This window comes from Cheilinus undulatus, linkage group 2 (genome assembly GCF_018320785.1).
Source record: "Cheilinus undulatus linkage group 2, ASM1832078v1, whole genome shotgun sequence".
NCBI lineage: Eukaryota > Metazoa > Chordata > Actinopteri > Labriformes > Labridae > Cheilinus > Cheilinus undulatus.
The window spans coordinates 30,410,722-30,432,717 of NC_054866.1; the positions used below are offsets into that span (position 1 = coordinate 30,410,722).

The 21,996-nt window shown below is 39.8% G+C and overlaps 2 protein-coding genes across 2 annotated transcripts in view; both read right to left on the reverse strand.

Moving 5' to 3' along the window:
• The window catches only part of sik2b (salt-inducible kinase 2b), a 59,368-nt gene extending 50,986 nt beyond the window's left edge, over positions 1-8,382 (reverse strand). The window contains exons 1-2 of the mRNA XM_041805671.1: positions 7,855-8,382; positions 4,600-4,716 (exon numbers count right to left, since the gene is read on the reverse strand). Of these exons, the coding sequence (XP_041661605.1) occupies positions 4,600-4,716; positions 7,855-7,992 (255 nt within the window). The 5' untranslated portion in view covers positions 7,993-8,382. The remainder of the gene's footprint in view (positions 1-4,599; positions 4,717-7,854) is intronic.
• Positions 8,383-10,165: 1,783 nt separating this feature from the next.
• laynb (layilin b) lies at positions 10,166-20,960 on the reverse strand. Its single transcript, XM_041813655.1, has 7 exons — positions 19,916-20,960; positions 14,433-14,739; positions 14,126-14,283; positions 12,819-12,863; positions 12,381-12,458; positions 12,134-12,251; positions 10,166-11,875 (listed from the first exon to the last, which is right to left on the reverse strand). The coding sequence occupies exons 1-7, from the start codon at positions 20,028-20,030 to the stop codon at positions 11,566-11,568; spliced, it is 1,131 nt and encodes a 376-aa protein (XP_041669589.1). The 5' UTR covers positions 20,031-20,960; the 3' UTR covers positions 10,166-11,565.
• Positions 20,961-21,996: the final 1,036 nt, after the last annotated feature.

Here is a 21,996-nt window from a genome sequence, read left to right on the forward strand (position 1 = left end):
AAATTACACCCACGCACCTACAAATCAATTGGTTGTTGGGGTATCTAAAAAACAACAACAAAAAACCCAAAACACAACTGCGTGTTACTGATAAAGAAATGCACATCTCAAGAGCAGTTTAATCCATGATAGCTCTCTCGTTGCATCCTCTTGGTTGTCAAAACCAACTCAAAAATTAACTTTACAAGCTTTTTGAACCATTATCAACTATTTTTTACCTCATTATGTCGCACTGTAATAACTGATTCAGAGCCAACCAGCATGCACCTGCCTATAATCATAGAGTATCTGTGATCACGGCATGACGACTATTTTGAATCATATAGCCAACAAATAACCTCCATTATAATTTTTAGCCTTGATTTATAATAATTAATAATTATTCACAGGATCACTTGTACCAGCAAGCTCTGTGTCATTTTCAAACATATACCAGACAGCATGTAGCATTTATTTACTGAGGTGAAGTGAAAAACAACCAGCAGGTTGGGACTTTTCTACACTCTACTGATAAAGGGACTTAATACAACATATTTGCCTTCTGCTGAATGTAACAAGCAGCAGGAGTAGGCAGGGCAGAGCAGTAACATTTTCAGTGCCACTTCAATACAAACATCCCGCACCTTCGTGTCAAGTTGGAATTGTTTTATTTCGAGTGTAACTACTGGGAAATAATTAGAAAATAACAGGCTTTCTTGCATCACTGCTGTAGTTTTGTACCCCTCACTACCTGGATTGCACTCCTGCCTGCGCATCTCTCTCATTCACTCAGCTGTGGGCTCCTACTCTTTCCCCCTGATCTGTGAACCCCACCCTGGAGGCGTGTGAGCAACTGTTTAACCAAAGAAATTTGGTTGGATGAGAGCTCCTCAGCCAACCAACTGACCAACCATCTCGCAGATAATAGCCATAGATAGGATAAAAGCAGAGACTAGAGGATACTGCATGATGTGATATACTATTAAGAAATGCAACACAAGCACAAACCAGTAAAAAAAAAACACCCCACAAACAACATAAAGCATACGGCGCAGATGTAGAAGAGATTACATTAACAGCCATATTCATCCAGTGTACTCCAGTGTTCCAAGTATATTTTTCCGAACATTGTTATTTTTTCATAGAAACACTGACAGATGAGAAGTGGTTTTGAATACTCCAGTGATGATTTGTACAGCTTATAACCTTTGATGTAAAAAGACTCTTGGCAGTGCTGCTAAGAGGGGAAGCCCAGAGCATCATGGGATGGTTGGAAGTCAGAGGGGTACAAAGAAGTGAAGAAAATGATGGCAGACTGAGGTCAATAGTGGAGAGGCCACACACCACAGGACAAACAGGAGAGGGGTCCACAGTTGGGTAGTCTGCGCGTCTCTTCAATAGCCAGGGCTTGCTTCCTTTTGGGCCACGGGGCCAACCCCGGTTTATGAGACTGGAAAGGAAATCGCTAATTGACCTGAGCTGATTGGATGGAAGGGCCATTGGAAATAATGATACGCACCAAAATAACACAGCGGAGGGCTGGAGCAGTGCCTCACGGTTGTGTAATGATAATGAACACTCATTTACTTTCCCTAAACTAAACAAACTAACAGGACCCAAAGGCTTATGTAATCCCACTGAATCACCAGAATTATTGGTTGTTACAGCTGCTTTGTGCCAGACAGCAGGCATCACTGTAACTGAGTGTAACAAGTTCCTCTTTGGCCAGTCAGTGTAGCAACATGGTGCAACAGTATGAACTAAAAAAACCTTCAAGTCTTGTAGAAGAAATATAAACTTTAGAAACTTGCCTGAGGGCACAATAATTATGGGATTTACTTGTGTAAAAAAGCTTCCAACAAAAATCATGCAACTGACAGCAAAAAGTGGACGCATTTTAAGAACATTAGACTACCAGACAGCAAACATGATTTCCTCTTGACCCTAAAAATTAAAGCAGACAGCTTCTGCGTGAAATGAAAACACAATAAAAGCAGTTCAGTAATTTACCACGATAAAATAAAGTTTGTCATTTGTTAAAATTGTCAATGGAAATAAAGTCAATATTCAGTTTATTATCTTTACCTGAATGTGGCTTATCCTGGCTCTTGTTAAAATATCTTTGCTCAAAAAAGGTCTATGAAATAAAAACAAAGTTCACTATTAGCTGACAGATTTTATATTGTGAACTCTGAAGTGAGTATTCAAAGAATGCCCTCCAGAAACTGGATAAAATTTTACTGTTACATTTTCATGTTGTCTTTAAAGCTACATCACTGTGCAATATATCCAAACTGTGTCCTAAAATTCCAATAATATGCATAAAGTCTCGTAAAATGAGGGGTCACTAACAACAATTCATAACTGTTTTTAACAAGCAATAAAAGCATTCTGGCCAGAGCTGAAAGTTTTCCAGGTAAGCTGACTATCAATTAAGTGTGAACAGATCCATATCTAACTACAAATATAAAAAAATACTGCAGATATGACGGTAAGATGCACCAAACAAAGTTTAGATGTAGTTGTCTGACAATACTACTTTATAAAGCTTGATTCTTACATGCAGCCCCTTTACAGTGAGCAGAAACACACAATGCAGAGTGTCAGTCAGTCATTAACAACACTCATATCTTCAACTATGCTGGCCCAGCAGGTTCTGCTGGGCAGCCAGTATTTGCTAATGCATTAGAAAATGACCTGGATTGTTCTTGTGCTTGAACACCTTGACCACAAAAGAACATGGAGAGAAAATCAGCATGTTGAAGCAGCAAATTCTGGGGGGTATACCACAAAGCGAGTTCAACATATGCAGGCTTTCTTTGAGCAAGCGGGCTTGACAAAGCCTTAAACAACTAACTTACAACTAATTATCACCAGCTTCCTGCTTCTGTCTGATCAAAATTACAGGAGGTGATGATGATGAGTAGGCCTACTCAGACTTAATCTCTCTAAAAATCTCCACTGCTGCTACACAGAATAAGAGACACTGCAGAAAATTAATGCCTTAATTCTAAACACATATTAACATGTTATTTTTTTAATCAATAAACATTTGATCATTCTTATTTATTTCTAATGTGCCAACACAAAGTACAACTCTAAAACAACCAGCAACTAAATTCAAAATGCAAGTCTCATATGAAAAAAATAACTTAAAAATTGTCCTAAGGACATAATTATGGGATTTACCTTTCTACAAATGTTTCAAACAAAAATCATGCTACTGCTGAGTAGCTGAGAGAAGAGTAAATATTGTATATATCTCAGCTGCTAACTTTGGCAAATGCTGTTCTTGCTAGCATGTTGAGGACACTGCTCTGGGTGCAAACTGTCAACAGGGGTGCAGGTGGGGGATTTCAAAATAAAAGCCTTGCTTAATGGTGACAGTGCAGATCGATGTTTTGACTTTCATTTGATCTGACTGGATAACTAATCAACCAGTCTTCTTGGTGTTTAAGCAATGAAACTAGACTGCCATTTAGCAATTATTTATTCATGGCCCTAAAAAAATCAAAAAGATCATTTCTGCTTTCAAACATTTATATATACACAATTTAAGAAGTACAATCAGGAACTATAACCAGGTGCATTAACCTTTCACTTCATGAAAAATATATGGAAATAATGTGACCTTTAGGCTAAATAAAAGTCAACAGATAACATCACTGAATGGCGCCTGTTGCACAACATCTCATCACAATTCTAAAAGTGCAAATGCACACAGAGAACATTCCCAGGTAGTGCTTAAATTTAAAACATTTTACAGTCAATTTTATGCCATAACTCCAAACAAAACATGGTCCTCCTCTGATTTCAGGTATAACAGCCTATACCCTCTAATTTCACTTTGTAATACACCCCCTGCTCCATGAAACTGACACTATTAGTTCTACCTTTTAGCAGATTATAAATTAAGATCTGGGTAGTCTGTTTGCAGAAAGCAAAAGGATGGAAATAGCCCTCACAATAGGATATTCCAAAAGAAAACACGTCATAACTTTTTTCCTTCTTACTGTTCCCTTTCAAAACACTGTAGGAAAGTTACAAAATGTTTTTTGCTAAATTGCTATAAATCAGTGAGAGCTTGTCAGTTAGCAATAGAGCATGTCAGCAGGTTATTTATGTCCAGGAAGCCTGAGAGAAATGTGGCTAACTTGTCGGGCTTGGAAAAAGCCATTTTCTTTGTATACAACTGCTCATTAGCCCCCTTTAAACAAGCCAAATTTGTTGATTGTATGTGCCCTTGTGACATGACTGTTTTAACAAAAATTTACAGACTTGCCATTGTGATGGCATGAGGCCATGACCCACCCAGTATTCAAACCCAACATCATCTTGATGTGGAGCACAAGTGCTGATCGCTTATTAATGAGTGTACATTTATTGGACAACACACTGAGGTTATGTATGTATAACTGGATAAGATATAAAGAGTATTGTGGCAATGCTCACAGTTGTGACTGGATTAGTCAAAGAAAAGTTAGAAAACAGCATCCAAAATAGAAGATAAAAATTAGTGCATCCTTATTTCACTAAAAGAAGCTGAAAAGAAAAGCTGCACATATTGCATGTTTTGCACTAAAAAGCACCGAACTGTACATAACAGGTGATCAGACGCACCTGGTAGAGCTTGATAATGTGGGGGTGGTCAAGCATCTTCATGATCTGAACCTCCCTGTAGATCTTCTCCAGGTTGACAGCATCCAGCTGGGTCTTATCGATGATCTTGATGGCCACCTGCAGAATGATGATCGAGCGTTAGTCACAATGCAACTGTAATCAGTGAGCTCATCAGGCTTGATGAGCAAAAGAAAACACCCCCCAACATTCACACACACACTGGTACAGACAGGAATTTAATAGGGGACAGAGTGTTCTCGCAGCTGTGGGCTCAGAGATCTGTTTTCGGTGGTGTGAGATGGAAGCTCAAATACATTTTGTGCTTCATGAACGGTCTTTAAATGTGAGCGATGATGACATACTCCATAAAGTTACAGCAGAGGCACACACGGCTCTCGCTGGATACACACCCACAATGACACATCAATGTGTAAATTGACTTCTCACAACTTCTGGGCTAGGTAACAAGGCAATATTAACATACCTTCTTCAGATGATCTCATAAACAACATTTCTGAAATGTAGCCAAACAGGAGGACTAAAGACCCTTGTTCATAGCTGGATTGAGTAATGAAACAGAGTTTCAGAACTCAGACTTTTATTTCTTGACTCTTGTCTTTTCAAAAATAATTTTTTTTAGTTTTCTTAGATTTGGAAGAAACTAAGCTGAGTATCTCAGCTTTTGAGCTGTTGGGGCTTCAAACATAACTTTATAACAAGATCAACTGTGCATTTTTTGGAAAATGTGACCTTATTTCTTGACAAATAATGAGGAGCTTGATCTACATTAATAATAATGATGGTTATCATTATCTTGAGGCAAGATAATAGAAACAAGATCCATGTAGGATTGAGCAAGAGTGTGTAAGCTGATTGGATGGATTGCAGTTAGAGGACAGACTGTGACGCAGGATTTTCCTCTTGAAATTTATCTTTCATCTTTATGATCATTTGATAAAGTGTCTGTATCGCCCTGATTACATAAAGTATTTCTCCTGGAATGTAAGATGGCCCATTTTTGACCACCCATCGCAATGTGTTGCTTGCTTACATCATACTTTGTTTAAACTTGGAGTCAGGTGTGACATGTTCAGCTAAATGACCTTGCATTATTTGTGTCTCTGATATGTTATTTTTGTATTACTGATATAAATAACAGGGGTGGGTTGTTTCATGCTGTACTCCTGTCAGTGTAAACACAGCCTCATACGAGGCTGGCTGATACCTTCATCCTTCTGACACTGATCCTTTCAATCTTTTCAAGAGGGCTTTTAAGTTACTAATTTAAAGTAGTGGATGCTTTGATTTGTTAAATAGTCTGTTATTATCTTCCTACCAGCAGAACAGACAGGTGTGCAATTTGGCATAAAATCCAATGAAGCAATCCAAATCTTTTAATGGCACTGCTGCTAAAAGTCAAGACCTCTAGGGTATGAATTGAAATTTAAAATAACAGTCTAGGATTATGTGGTACTTGGCAGGGAAAGACTCAAGATTCCTGATTACTTTGTTAACATTACTTGCACACACACAACACAAGATTTATTAAGATATCTGCAGGCACAAGGTCAGCTAAGGACAATGGGCTGCAGGGGAGTTTGGCTATCACAGAGTACTGATTGCAGAAAGAAGGGGCAATGTAACAATCAGAGATGGACCATTACACAACAGGCTGGACAGACAGCCTGGTCCACAAGGGAATAGGTCAGCACAGTGCAAACCTAAAAGATTCAATATGCACATAATGGGATGAATGGGTCAGTATCACAGTGGGTGGGAAAAGTAGGTTATGCACACACAGGTAAGTGTATCTGGAATTATGCAAAAAACCTGCACACCAGTGCATCTGATCTGCTGTTTCATGTGTCATTAGACTCTGGTGTTCCTTACGCACATGCTCCAGGCTAACATCTCCTTTGCCCTGGCAGATCCTAAAGGCAGATGGCATCACATAAAGTTGATAGCTGCCGGCCTCTCCAGCTGACCTTGGCCACTCTAACAAACAGCCCGGCTCTGGCTTTGGCCGAGCCGAGCAGCTGTGGCGGCCTCTCTGTACCGACTGGCCAGGGCTGCTGAGTGACCTCTACCAAACCAGTAGGCTTCAAACCAGCAACAACATACAAATGTTCATTCAACCCAAATACCACTGCATTCACATAGGTAGCATGGTCGCAGATTACCTGACTGGATTAACCCTTCACCACCTCACAGGCCCTAATAACGAGATTAACAACAGTAAGAGTCTTAAGGGCCATTTCTCAGCCTTGTTATTTATTAAACCTACCACTGGCCCTTGTCTGGATGATGCAAATCTCTGATAGCTCACGTTCAACAGCACACAAGTTGGAGGCTCAAAGATCAAAGTGTGCTTTCACAAGTCTCTTGGCCTATTTCTTCTATCTCTGCCTCTGTGTCACGCAACACAGCTTCTGCACACTTTTACACTGTAACCCTCGTCTGTGGTTACAATAGAAAAGCAATGGCACTCAGTGGCACTGGTCAAGAAAGGCCTCACTGTAATAGGCTGACATAAAGTACTGTGGTCATGCTGCATCGCCTCAGAGTATGATGCATAAGTGTTTGTAATATCAGACCCTCTCCAAAGGAGGAGCAGACCCCACAGCTGTGTCAGTGGGTTGCTGTCTGCATGCAAGTGTGCGTGAGGAACACTTTGCTTTCCAATTACAGAGATCTAGCTGACACTTCCTGCTCCTCACAAAGCTCTTGGCACAACAAAAACCACTAAATCACATCATTATTTGGATTACATAACAAGACCACCGACCCATGCTGCATGCCCCAGATACAGCAACATGGGATGTTTACAGCAGCAGCCAGACTCTTGAGTTCTAGGCACACCGTGGCACTGTCTGGGTCATCGTCACCGAAACTAGCACAGGTGTCTAATCCTGTCCCTAGTGTAGGAAAGAAAGCGTGTTTACAGGTTGTGTTTCCCAGCAGCAGCAGCGCTGCTGGTCAGATCTCTTACTGGCAGTGATGTTGGTTCATGGGGGCAAACGTGCATTCAGTCATTGCTCCTCTAACATGCAGGATTCAAACACACCGGCTGTTGCTCCACACCGGAGCAGCAAAGGTGTCCGGTCAGTTCAAGTTTCTATCAGTGCTCGCGGTGGACAGCATTACGGTGTCTGCTGTGAATATCTGGGGTGTCAACTAGTGCATAAAAGTTATGTAACTCAGCTGAACAGTAGCCCAAGTTAGCTTCAAGGCTAACTAGTTCACAGACACACTCACCTCGGTCTTGGTTATTCGGTGTCGAGCCAGCTTCACGACAGCGAAATTGCCCTTTCCTAAAGTGCGCTCGATGTCGTAAAAGCCCACTCGGACCGGACCCCGGATCTGCGGTTTCTGGACACTGTCAGCCATGACCATGCTGTTCAGACTGGGACTGTTTAGTGGAAGAGTAGGAGGTAGCCAGACGGAGCAGGGGGACACACGGGGGGCTCACGCGGGCAGCTACAGATAAAGACGAAAGGAAAACAAACCGCCCGCCGCCGCCGCCACCGCCGCTTCAGCCGCCGACCCTGCTCGAAGCGTGTCCATTAAAAACAGACAAAGTTGATTTCTGTGTCGCCCTGCCAGCTTGAACGCCAATGTGGCGACACTCTCCCGTCAGGGTGGCGATACGAAGCAGCAGGCCATTTGCTGAACCCAGGGCTGTCACACACCACGTTCTCCAGTACAATAGAGCTATAATATTTCAGCCCGAGGTACCTCTATCAGCTACAGAGCACACGAGTTGACTTGCAAAGAGGCATCATGTTCTCCGGTTGACGTGTATTGACGTCAAAGCCATGGGGGTATTTGTACAGGAGGCGGGGCTACGGAGCCGCTCCACACTTCAGTGCCAATTGGTTGCCAAGACAACGAGACCCACCTCTTACGTCAACCGGTAAAATTGCTATTCCGAAATCTGTTTGCTCGCCTGCCCTTTTTGATTGCACGCATAGGTAACTTTGAAGTCTCGCCCTGCAGGTGTTTTAATAAGCAGCTGCGCGTGACAAATGCAGGCAGGAGAGAGTAAATTTATTCGAAATCAGCATGTATCCCCCCTTTTATGTTCTTATCTTCAAAAGATAATGGATGGAAAATGGTTAAAAATGCATTTCAGTACTTATAAGTATGGAACCATGTGTCGATTGAAAGAAAGTGTAAAGACATTTCACTGCATTTTTGCACTGTTTTTTTAAATTCAGGAAAAGTATGTAATGTGTATTATATTATAGAATGCGAAACAATATAAGCCTTTATGATGCAAAATGCAGGACCTTAAGTTAAACTCGAAATTAATCAGACACAGACATTTTGGTCAGCTAGCTTACATAACAGCACCATCTGTTGGTAAAAACTGCTAATTGAAGCAGGCTGACCCTTATTTTATACGTTTATTACATACAGTGGAGCTTCCTCTCAAAAAGGCAAGGCTACGGTGGCCTGGAAGTGCAATACAAAAGTACAAAGTCTGAAACACTTCACAAAGCATAGAACAAATGTACAGAGTCTAATACAAAATTGTATCAGACTTTGTAAATTTGTTTCAGGTTTTTTAAAAAAGTGATTCAGACTTTGCAATTTATTAGACTTCTTGTAAATTTATAATGTAAAATGTAAAACAATTTGTGTCAAGCTTTATAAAAAAGTTTCAGACATTGCATTTGTATTGCACTTTCAGGCCACTGCACAAATGGGTAAAAAATGAAAAAGAAAAAAGAGTGGAAGAAACAAGTGAAAAGCTGAAAAAAATGGGTGAAAGTGGTCAAAAAGTGGCAAAAAAAGAGCAAAAATCACAAAATAGGTTAAAGTGAAAAAAAAAAGAATAGCACAAATGGCTAAAAAATGAAAAAAGAAAAAAGAGTGGAAGAAACAAGTGAAAAGCTGAAAAAAAATGGGTGAAAGTGGTCAAAAAGTGGCAAAAAAAGAGCAAAAATCACAAAATAGGTTAAAGTGAAAAAAAAGAATAGGGAAAAATGGGGGGAAAGCTGCAAAAATGGGTTAAAAGTTGTTAAAAAAAATGTGAAAAGCAGCACAAATGAGATAAAATTGCCAAAAGGGCAGCAAAATGGTAAGAAGGTAAAAAACCCAGCAAAAATCTGCTAAAATGGGTCCAAAGTTGGGAAAAGTGGCAAAAATGGTTAAAAAGTGGGAAAAATACAAGCTGTGGAAAAAATTAGTCAAAAGTGGCAACAAGAAGTGGGAAAAATCGGTGAAAAGAGGCAAAATGGGTTAAAAAGTAGCACTGATAAATAGTTTCATCAGAACCCAATCATAGTTTGACACACGTTTTAGCACCAAAATGAGCCAACTGTTATCTAGGACGCTAACACCAATGCTACTGATCTAACACACATATAGTGATATCATTAATAAATCACAACTGGGCAGGGGCCATTCTCTAGGTTAGGCCCAGTAGATTCTGTGGGCAGGCCTGGAAAGAAGTCTTTTAAGTTGGCATAAAATGTGACTGGACACCCTTACACACTTAAACAAATTTAAGTGAAACATTACCATCTTATTGTTGAAGAAGGAATGCAAGCACAGTACCGTGTAAGCAAACTTTATTTGACACCCACAGACCATGTGACCATGTTTGAGCTACACCTCACATTCACACCCAAAAGTCACTCTCCCAAGCACTGACAGTCGAACACAGAGCAGTGGATCACTAAGCAGGCAGAGCAGCACTCCCTTTGCCTGAAGGCCTCTGCTGTCACGCATAGACTTCCTGAATGTAAGAGTTCCAGATGTGCTCTTGGCATTTCCTGTCGAACATTCTCCAAGAACACACTCAGCCTCTCCTTACTGGGCCTGTTACAACTTTCCAAAACTCAGACCCAACAGCCCACTTAGTAGACACTCGGAAAGAACACAGGCATATTTTGTTAAATAACCTATAGGCTATCCATTCTCTTTCACAAATTTACAAGGCATGCATATTCTTGGTAATTAGACACTAATGGATGAGACCATGATGTGTCCAAACTCTTTCAAAGATTAATTGGGGGGGGGGGGGTTCTCTCACAGTCAGGTGGTTTAAGGTCATCAGTCTAATCACAAATCCTGTCCCATCCCTTGTTATGAGTCCAAAAAGGAAGTCCGACATAGGGCTGGTACCACTCCTCAGGTTTGGTGAAAAGATCTTCAGTCTCAGAACAGGACAATAGTGAGAGCGGATCTTTCAGGATCTTTGCTGTCCTCATGTCTCATATGGTGACAAATCGGCTGAGCAGCTTAGTGGCTATATTGTATTGTTTACAATATGAGTAACCTTACTTGCACTTCATCCTGGGGTTAAGTGTGCAATTTACTATGTCAAATATATCAGCACTGCTGCTGCACAGCTAAACTGAGCTGACTCATTGCTGCTTTTTGATTCCCAAGCCTCAGTACAGCTGGGAAGTTACATAATTTGTCAGTATCTCTGTGATGTAGGATAGTACCGCAACAAGGGCTACACTTAGTTTTGAGTTATTTGCAACTATTGTATAAACTGTTGGGACCATCTAGATTATAATTACTTAGTTTTTTCCATTCCATTTTGTTTGTTACTTTGAGTTACAACTTAAAAACAAATAAAAAAACATTGACATTTCCTTTAGCGTTGGCTTAAGGTTGCTTAGACTTGATTGCAAATTATCAAATGATATGATAAGGTCAACAAAACAATGAAATTATCATCAGTCTTGACTAAAGGCTAGTTTGTGTTTATAGTGCTAAGTTTTAAGTTTTTTTCTGATGGCAATATGAATGCTAAATGCAACATGGATGCTAAATGAAGCACACAAAAATATAGCCAAGCCAGAAACCAGGCAAACAAAACCACCAAAGTAACCAGTCAGGTTTAAAAGGATGGTAAAAACAGTTTGTTTCTCCTCTCAACGTGATCATATTTATTAGCATGTATGAGATCAAAGGATGCTCACAGGGACCAGATGGGTGTGACCAGTACTATCCATAGATCTCATTTTCCACCCACCCAGTCTGAGCTTTGCAGGTCTCATAGATGTCATTGTTCACAAAGCCACTCTCCCTGTGTGTGCATGACACGTTCTCATAATCATCACACTGGAGGTCCTGAGGCCGAGGAAGGTTGTACTTTCTTATGACGTCTGTGGGTACGCTGCTGTCCACAGCTGTGTGAGACAGTTTACTTATGTCACTGAAAGCATAAGGTCCTTGGATGGGGCAAGGTGATGGAGTTGATGTTGACATCCATGGATTTAATCTCTCTGGGTAGCTTTCTGTGACTGTTTTCCTCCTGAATACAAACAAACATTTCAGAGAACAATCTGGTCATCAAAGCTTGTTTTTACATGGAACACACTCATTAGTGAATCAACATCCTTACTGTTGAACATGTTTCACTGGCCATTCAGCTAATAAATCATATAAACAATACTCTAAATGCATTTCACAAACATATATGTATAGTATACAAAATTTACATCTAGTGCATCTAGGTTGATAATGTTTTATACTTAAATACAGCATTACAGTGCAGGAAAGCATGTTTTACCTCTTAGCATGCTGTCTGTAGCAGAAGAACCCAGCAGCTGCCATTAGCAGCAGCAACAGAGCAGGAATAGTTGCATAAAGGATGTAAGAAATATACAGGTTGCTGTCTGAGAAAGACACTGCAAAAGTAGGAATATTATTCAAAAAACTTAATATAAGGTGTTTTCAATTTTAGTAATCAAAAAGTGAAACACATAAAAGCTCCAAAGAATCATACACAATAAATGTTTTTTCTTCTTCTCTCCTACCTGATGACTCAGAGAGTCCTATTTTTTGTCTCTCATCACTTTCTGTAGTTGACAGTATTCTTGGCCTCAGAGTTGGACCTGAAGGGATCAGAAAACATTAAAAACACAAGATGAATGTAACAAGAAGAAAATGAAATAAAAAACCTTGTTTACAGCAATTGTGGTTTTAAACAGAAAGTAAGACTTGAGCAATTGAATACACTTTGAACATTTGCTGACTTAATATTTAAGAGGGATAAGATTTATCCTAAATAATATCTATCTTCAATGCAATCAGCATATAATTTGCAAATATCAACAACACAAATATTGATGAAAAATACTTATTACAAGCATTTACATGGTAGTTTGGTACTTTAGCTTACTACATGTGCAGTCATTTTTTTCATCAAAACCCACCAGACATGATACGGGGAAGTAGAAACATGTATGTTTTACCTGCATATGCCTTTTTCTCTTTCTCAGTAAAAACTGGCACTTTGTCTAGAAAAGTCAGAAAAAGGGGTAGTTAGTTCACAAAGCCATTCAGTCTGTTCATGTGCTATACTCTGGCTATATTTTGTAATCAAAACTACTTCAGCGATCTAATATAAATAAAAGAAACAAAGACACACATTCAAAAAGTGCTTCAAATATGAAATAAAGCATGTTAGTAGCACATCACTTGTGTAATTCTTCATGTTGACAGAAATGTGTCCGCAATTCATCTTTACATAAAATACTTTGTGCTAGATAAGAAATTGTTTTCCAGAAAGTTATCATTTACCATGGAATTGGAGATGTTGTGCATACAAAAAAAGTTGGTAACAAGTTCTGATTTTGTTCAGTAATTATGGTAGGTAAAAGAAGGGAGAGTTTGTTTTGTATCATCTCTGTCTTAACCTTAATGTCTTGTGCAAACAACTTGCTGTTTGAACAAAAGTTACACTTATTTGCAGATGCTAACCCCCTGTCTTGTGAGAAAGAAGTTCCTGTGCTGTGTAAGAAAACAGAATTTTGAATTGAGAAAACTACAGCCATCTTGTGGAAAAGGTGTCTGATGTCAAATTTTCTTGTGGAAATTAGTTAAAAATCTAAGGCTAACATGTATTCAATTATTGATTATTATACAGAAAAAAACATAATACTCTTGGGGCTGGATGGTGGCGCAGGGTTTAGTGCTGCAAGAAAGTTACTGGTTTGAATCTCAAACTGGTGAGAGAGAGCTTTTCTAGGTGAAGTTTGTATGTTCTCCCCATGCAAGCATGGGTTCCCGTCTGGTACTTCCTCCCACGGACCCAAAAAATGCTTGTCAGGTTGGTTGGTGACCCTAAATTGACCTTAGGCATGAGTGTGAGCATGCCTGGTTGTTTGTCTTTATATATCAGCCCTGTGATTGACTGGTGACCAGTCCAGGGTGTACCCTGCCTCTAACCCAGTGACATCTAGGACTGGCTCAAGCTTCCTGTGACCCTGAACAAGATGAGCAGTATGATAAGGATGAATGGATCATTAGCTTAAAAAAAAACAGGATAGTTGTCTTGTGTGATAAAGTTGTTTTCATGTTCAACTTTGCTTGCACATAGCTATTACGTATGTAGTTCTATTAAGATTTTTGGGTGCTAACAAGTTATTATTTTTTATGCATTAGCTAACCCTCCTTATTGTTCGAACAAATGTGACAACAACAAAAACCTTTTTATTGGTGCTAAAAGGTTGTTACTGCCAAAACAGTACTGCACAATGTCTGAGATCCACTGGCTCACCTTCTGTATATTTGCAGACAAAGTTGTTTTTGGAGTTGCAGTTGTCATCATTCCACTGGAACAGGAAATGACCTTCTTCATCAGGTGGTGCGGATGGCTGGTGGTACAGCACTGCGCACATTTCACTACCGCAAGATGGTTCGTCCCAATGCCAGTTCCTACAAGAAAAGAGGGGCAAATTGTACATTTTTTTTTCAATTTTTCTTACCCATGTACTTGCAGAGGCCAAACGATATTGCATCACTTCCCTTTACACAGTTTCAAGGCTGTGCTGTTAAAACAGTACAGTTTAAAATATGAGAAATACCTGAACTTGGCCTTGCTTCCATCCAGCCAGTAGTACTGCGACGGGCAGCCTGGTTTTGTGGTCCCTGCCCTGTAGTGCTGCGGGCTACGGCGGAGTCCGATCCAGAAGTCCCCATCTCCAGGCTGCATCCTCTGTATGAACCTCTCCATCAGCTGCTGCTCACTCTCTGTTTCAATGCTGAGCAGCTCACCTCCATCCAGCCTGCAGGCCTGCCTGGCATCCTCAAAGGTCAGCCTCCGTCTGCTGTCCTGAATGTAGGACACCTTGTAACAGGGACGCTGTGTACCGTGCCGACAGATCCTTTGGGCTGGACAACAAAGCCATCATGAGGAAAATAACATGATGAAAAAAGCAGGGTGTTCTTAATTTTCTGCAGACTTCCTGTGTTACCAACATGACCAGCAGATTACAAAGACACTGCAGTATCATGGAGGAATGGTCATTTTCAGGGTTGTATTACTTTTCTCCTATTTTGCCACGTGGTTAAGGCTGCTTGATTATGACAGAAATCCTGATCCCAATTATTTTGATTGGTAGTGAAACCACCATTATTCAACTCCATTTTGATTTTCCTACATTGTCATATCATGCATTGGTCAAACAAACACTTCTTTCACTTTGAAAAACAAGCAAAAAAGAGTAAAAACAAAAAAAATATTAAAAAATGATTTATCATAACAATGAATACACAAAAATAATTACTTTTATGGCCAAAATATAACAACAACCACTTCTATTTTCCAGGGGACTACCCTGTGGACAAAAAGAATATAGCTACACAGCATGTGGCACAGTAATTGCTTACTCATGATAATCTCGTGTGAGGCCGAAATTGAGAGAGTCTCAATTATTAATTATTTATTAATTCCCAGCACTATGACTGTTTGGAGTAAACATCAAGATTTTAGTATGTAACTTGTGTTTTTAAAGCTTTAAGCTTGTTGTTCTAAGATTTGTCCTGTTTCAAATGGGTTGCATTTTTGGACCCATTCTTTTTTATATGGTGATGTTGAGTATTTTCTTCCTGAAAGGGCCCTCTTAGATGCCCCTATAGTCCATAAAACATGATGAAGTGGGCTCTACCAGTGGGCAGTAAGTTATAAAGTGCCCTCTAGGTGGCCTTTAAGTTGTCAAAATATTATAGTGTCCTCTTGGATGCCCCTTCAATATACAACAAATGTTAAAGTACACTCTAGGGCAAAGTTTGCAAACTACTTTGTCCAATGCACACCTTGGTTCAAGACAAAATGTCAAGGCATGCCATATTTGAATCCATGCAATGGGGCCTCTTTTATACGTATTTCAGTATATTTAGTTGTTGTATAGCTGTAGTGGTAGTACAAATTCCCACAGCACAGTAAGACCTGCCTTGTGCCATACCAGCAACACAACATTTCGGAAATTACTGCTCTTGGGCATTGGTTCCCAAAGTGGGGGTTGGGACCCCCGAGGGGTCACAATATACTGAGAGATCTTTGCTAACGTTAACAAAGATGGTGACAACAACACGGGATCAAGCCATAACGCCAAGCTACACTGGTGCAGTCCAGCAGACCCAAATTTGTACCCAAAACGACAACAGCTAACCTAACTAATGCAATCGATAATGGGTCACCAGAGACTGCAGACCAGGGACATCGTTGACAACAAGGGGCTTCAAGACATCATCCGGGTCGCCTCGTACCGTACCACGGAACACCTACGAGAACTACTGTCACAAGAATCCGTGAACTGTATGACAGCTAAAAGGCAACTAGAAAAGCACTCAGAGACCGTAGACCTCCGCCATTAGCCCTATCTCCCAAAAGTGAAGAATCCTTCAAAAACATTCCTGGATCCAGACGGTGATCTGGATCATTCCCAAAATCTAATGCGCCAATTACTCCCTCCCCGGTGGGGTGGAGACGTGGTGAGGCAAAGCATTGGCTTCGCTACGTGTGAACTGTCATGGCGGAAGCACCCATGGTCTCACCAAACGACTGAAAGTTATGGCAGAGGGTGAATATTCCTCTATTCCTCCCAGCACTGTGAGTATTCTCCCTACAATTTGCTGTCTTTCTCTCTGTTATGCTCCGACTCGCCTCCTCAACCAGGCGTGCGTCTTTCAAACTTTATACACTCCAAAACTTTGAATAGAAACACACCAAAAACATGCTGCTGGGATTGAAGTTACTCATGTCCGCCATCTCCTGGTGTAAAGTGGTAACAGTGCAGACCTCCACCATTACCCTGTCTCAGTCCCAAAATTTAATCAGTTCTTCCTTATGCCATTTGTGACATTTCTTGAAAATTTCATGAAAATCCGTCCATGACTTTTTGAGTTATGTTGCTAAACAAACGAACAAACAAACGAACAAACAAACGAACAAACCCACCCGATCACATAACCTTCTTCGTGGAGGTAAATAAAGTGGAGCAGCTGGCCCGAGCTACATTTATTTAACTGATGAGAGACCACTGGACATCGGTCAGCAACTTCAGCTACCTCGGGGTAAAAGCACACCTGATCATTCACTTCACAGCAGAAGTTATTTTGTACCTGATGTGTTTGTCTTCTGGGCTCGTTTGCAGTTCAGAAATATTAAGTTATTGCTCAGTGAATTAAGACACTCTGATTTACAAACCAGAAATAAGTTTAAAAACTGTAGTTTGTTTAATATCACTTTATTTAAACACCATGCATATACTAATTTATTTTAAACAAAAATGTAAGTAAATGGTAGTATTTTAAATGTTGATTTATAGAAAATAATAACACTAATAATAATAATAATAATAATAATAATCATAATAAAAATACTTTTTTTTAGTAAAAAGTGCTTTCAAAGTGCTGTACATAAAGTTAAAATAATGAAAATAAACACTTGATAATACGTTTAAAAATCTAAAAATTACTAAAACTAAAGAAATGCTGTGATTGATCATGATTAATCACACCATAATAATAAGAACCTTATTAATTTTTTTAATCAATTGACAACACTAGTATTCATACATAAATTCAATTTTTGACAGCCTACATACTACTTTATTTCCATTTACTACTTAAAAAACCATCATACTGCCCTGTTCCTACTACATGCTAACTGCTGGGAAAGCTTAGACAGGAGGGTAGCGGCCACTAACTGAAGCTCTAGTGGCGGAAGGTTCATTACAGTCTAAAGAGCATAAAAGACCGAGATTTCCAGCCTGTGTTTATCAAAAATGAGAAGTAATTAGTTTAACCAACTGGCAAATCTTGCGCCGGCTAATTCGATAAATAAATTCAACCATTTAACCTCACACATCCCTAGTCACGAATGCCTTCCAAAGAACAAATAACTTTTTTATATGATTTCAAACATTTCATATTTTACCCAATTATTGTAATATAGATAGATAGATAGATAGATAGATAGATAGATAGATAGATAGATAGATGGATAAAATCATTGCAATTTAAAATAAAACCATAGTCACAGAGGAGACTTGTGCTGAAGTCAAAGTGATGCTTAAAGAAATTCTTAAAATGTAAGCTTGCACACAACTATTCTTGGATGTGTATGGCTATGTGCAACAATACTTAAACCATATCCAGGGCCAGTGGGGGCCCCGTCTCTGGCACTGTTATTTTGGGTTCAAAAGCTGAGAAATATAAGAACCCTTGCTCTGGTGGGCCATCCAGTGGACAAGACTTGGTCAGGTACCCACTGGACTGGCCTTCCAGTGCACAAAACATGATAAAGTTCCCACTAAGGAGCTCTTCTAGTGGACAAAATGTGATAAAATGCCCAGCTCAAGAACATATATGGGGAAGATGGGCTCACCTAACCTATGCTGCTTTCCATCAATAGGGACATCCCAGGTGACCAAAACAAGATCACTAATATGGTGGTGGCCAACTACCTCTACCCTGGCTAATCTCCTTGGTAAAGAGTGGTTAAGAGTGACAAATGGCTAAAAATGTAATAATTCCTTGTCTGTTTTATTACAAAGGTGGAGTAGGTATAATCACATTATAAAAAATACTAATCCTATCCAGTAATTCCATCTGCTTCACAGTAAATCTGTGACAACATTTAGTTCTGTCTTATGTTCAAATATTTCCCAATAAATTGAGTGGTTGGAAATTTCTGAAATTTAGGGTTGCGGCTGTGCTTTAAGGTTAGGGTTGTGTGTCAGTTTTTTCTTTATTCTGATACTGGTACTAAATCAATACTTCTTTTTAACAGTGTCTCTGCCTGAATTGATACTTTTAAAAGAAAAAAGTATGTTAAAAGGTGGTGTATCATACATGATTCAAAGAATTACCTGAAAAGAAACCAATTCAACATATAAGTAAAGGTGTAACCTCCTTATGTAAGAGGCTCAAACATTAGGTAATCAAGATGATAAACAAGTGTGCCCCTCCCCTGTCAACATTAGCTGTACCAGATAGACCTTTGCTGCACCTGTTGCTCATTTCTTTCTATGGTTGGAGTATGTGATTTTATCTCTCTAGTAAGACTGGGTTTCTGTTTGTTTGTTTGTTTGTTTTTTTTTGGGGGGGGGGGTGTGTCTATATTTTTTTTTTTTTCTGTAACCATGCAGGGGACTTAAAGACAGCTTTTGTCTTAATTGCATGGGGAAAATGGCACATGAACAGAATCTCTAATCTTCTTCAATATAGGGCAAGCCAAACTGCAGCATTTAGTTCATGTACCAGCTATGTATTATTTAGCTATCAGCTATATTATCTATATAGCTATTTATATTTATGAACTTCATGGGAATATAGTCAATCAAATTACACAACAGGAGTTTCCAGATATCATATTATTTCAATAGGCATTTTATGTTTCTTTTTTACTTTGATGTAAGAACAGTGTCGTTGCTGTCATTCAACCATAACAATGAAAGTAATAAAAAAGTACCAAGCATAATTCTGACATATTTTCTTGTTAGTTAACATAGGGGTACAGTATATGTGACCAAAAGATTGTGAACATATCATGAAAGTCGTGAAAAGGGAGCAATACAATTAAAACACTCGTGGGCCTTTTTTTATTTGCACAGTCCCTCGAATTTTATATTCCCTCTTTATAGATTAAATGAATGATGTTACAGGTTTGGATCATTAAGCGATTTTTTTTGCGGCATCAAAACAACAATAACAAGACCTCATGACTCGATATTGGTGCGTTGACTAGTAAACACTGTTGATGTGCATTTTCGACCACGTCACGCGCTGCTCTGCTGCGTTTAACGGCAGCTTGTTTATCACAACAACGGTCATTTTGAACGCCTACACTTTATGCGCAATTACTGTGACTTTAGTTGACTACCCACCTCACTACCTAAGCTAGTACAGTAAACGCGTCTTTAAGCTAAAGTCCCGTTAGCATAGCTGACTTAAAAGAAGCCCTTCGGCGTAGAACCAAAACAAAGTCTTATATTTGCAATGAACTACTGTTACAAGCTCCTAAACTGACTTTGAAAGGGAGTTTTTCTGACGACGTTCTTACCAATGATATCAGAAGCGGATCCAGGGTGGAAAAAAACGGCGATGAAAGTGCCAAACAGCTTCATACAATCCATCTCTACATGTTCACAGGACTGTGCAGGACGATTTCCCTTCATCAATTAACTACTGTTTGAAAATAAACTTTCAAACCCTGAGACAGACAGTGATAGAGGAGCAGAGTCTGTCCAGACAGGCAGAGGTGGGTCGATTCCTGAAGGCGTGCATATGGCGTCTGTCTGAGGGATGAAAAAGTGAGGCAGTCCAAGATTTTTTCTCCACAAAGTCACAGAAATGCAGCCTTCCAATTCATGCTTTCTTCTCTACATCTAAAATCAAATCAGTGAGGAATGAATATGTGAATCAGAGCAGTTAGAGCCTCCTCTTCTTCTTCGATTTCCCCCATATTAGAACAAACTCATACTATAGTAATGGCATTATAATTGCATGAATGGAGTCTTTGTGCAGACATTAGTATCATGCTCTCTGTATTAAAAAAAAAATCTCGTTTTCTTTCTTCCTCTCACGCACACTGACAGAGACTGAATGCTGCCTTGGGACAACAACCCACAAGAAAATGAAGCGAGAAAACAGAAACAGACAGAAGGTAAGCTTCAAAAACTTCAATGTTGTACGTTGAAAGTTCTTTTCTTGCATCTTGTGATGATCTTGTGTGATTTGAAGTTTATCAAATACACATGACTGTGGTTTCAGAGACTCACAACCAAAACAAAGCATCCAAATCTCCAGAAAATCAAACATAAGCATTGTGAAGGAAACAGACACAGAGCACACTGTGAGAACAACGTGCAAAAAGACACACAGCAGGGACAAGAGGAGAGATAGAGAGGTGAGAGATAAAGAGGAGAGAGGGAGAAAGTGAGTGAGAAATACAGGCCCATGGAACAGGAAAGCTTGCAAAGGAGGAAGAGGAAAGGATTTTTTCCACTCTTCCTGACCATTGCTGTGCTTTGGTTTCCAGGCATTGCTGCGTAATTTCCAGAATTTGAATGATTGTGAAAGTCTGGAGCAGTCATGTGGGTTATGCAACAAAAATAAATCATTTCACACATCAGGCTTAATTCATCAGTCAGCAGCTTTCACTGACAGACTATGGCTGACACAGTCTGCTTTAGTTTACTAAAGTCAAGTCATGCTGGTTTTGATTAATTCTCTGGAGGATGAGGACTGCCATTTCTGAAAAACAAATGTTGCCTTAAGATCAGAAATACTGCAGTTAAAACAAGATACATGTACCCTACTAAAATGATAAACATTCAGTGAAGAAATCATTGACCCCAGTTTTGCCCTTAATATTCTCCCACAACTTAACTATGCAAACCAGTGGGTCTTACTAAGCCAGCACTTCACCAGGGTTGTCAAGTGGGAACTGCCCTTCACCAGTGTTTCATTCAGTGATGATCTCCAGTGTCTCGTGCCAGGTTCCAAAGAGACCCAGGCTCTGCACACGCAAGCTCCGGGTAACACAACTCATAGCTGCAACGACATAAGAAACTGGCTATTCCTGGTGCTAGCATTAGCACTATGCCATCATTTTCATGAAGGAAGAGAGGAAAGAAAAGAGTAGTTGAGGAGTTTAGTCGAACCCAGCTTGCATTATTCCTCCTCATCCAAATTGATGGGTTTGAACTGCTTCATCCAACTTCTTCTTAACTGTCTTTCATAAACTCAAAGTAACGAAACAGTTAACCTTGTTTTAAACCCCCTACGTCCCACTTGTACCTGACAAACCCTAACTTTTTATCCATGCTGTTCAGCCTCTGCATCTAAATCTGCAAGCTTTGTGGACATGGACCACTCACTTTAGCTCAGCAGACCAAAAAAAAAAAGAAAAAAGCCACTAACAGGTCAGGTTAGGTATGGGATCATTTGCAGATTTGGCACTTTGCCATGTCAACCTTGGTTCTGTTTTGCCTCCGTCTTCCTGATGGCCATCCTCCAGGCCCATCTCCCAGGTATCCCCCCAGCTGCCCCCTCTCCAGCACACAGTGTCGCCCCCGGCATCTGGACTAGCCTCCCAGTTCCTGGGCACCCAATATGCATTGAGCTGGATAAGATAAGATA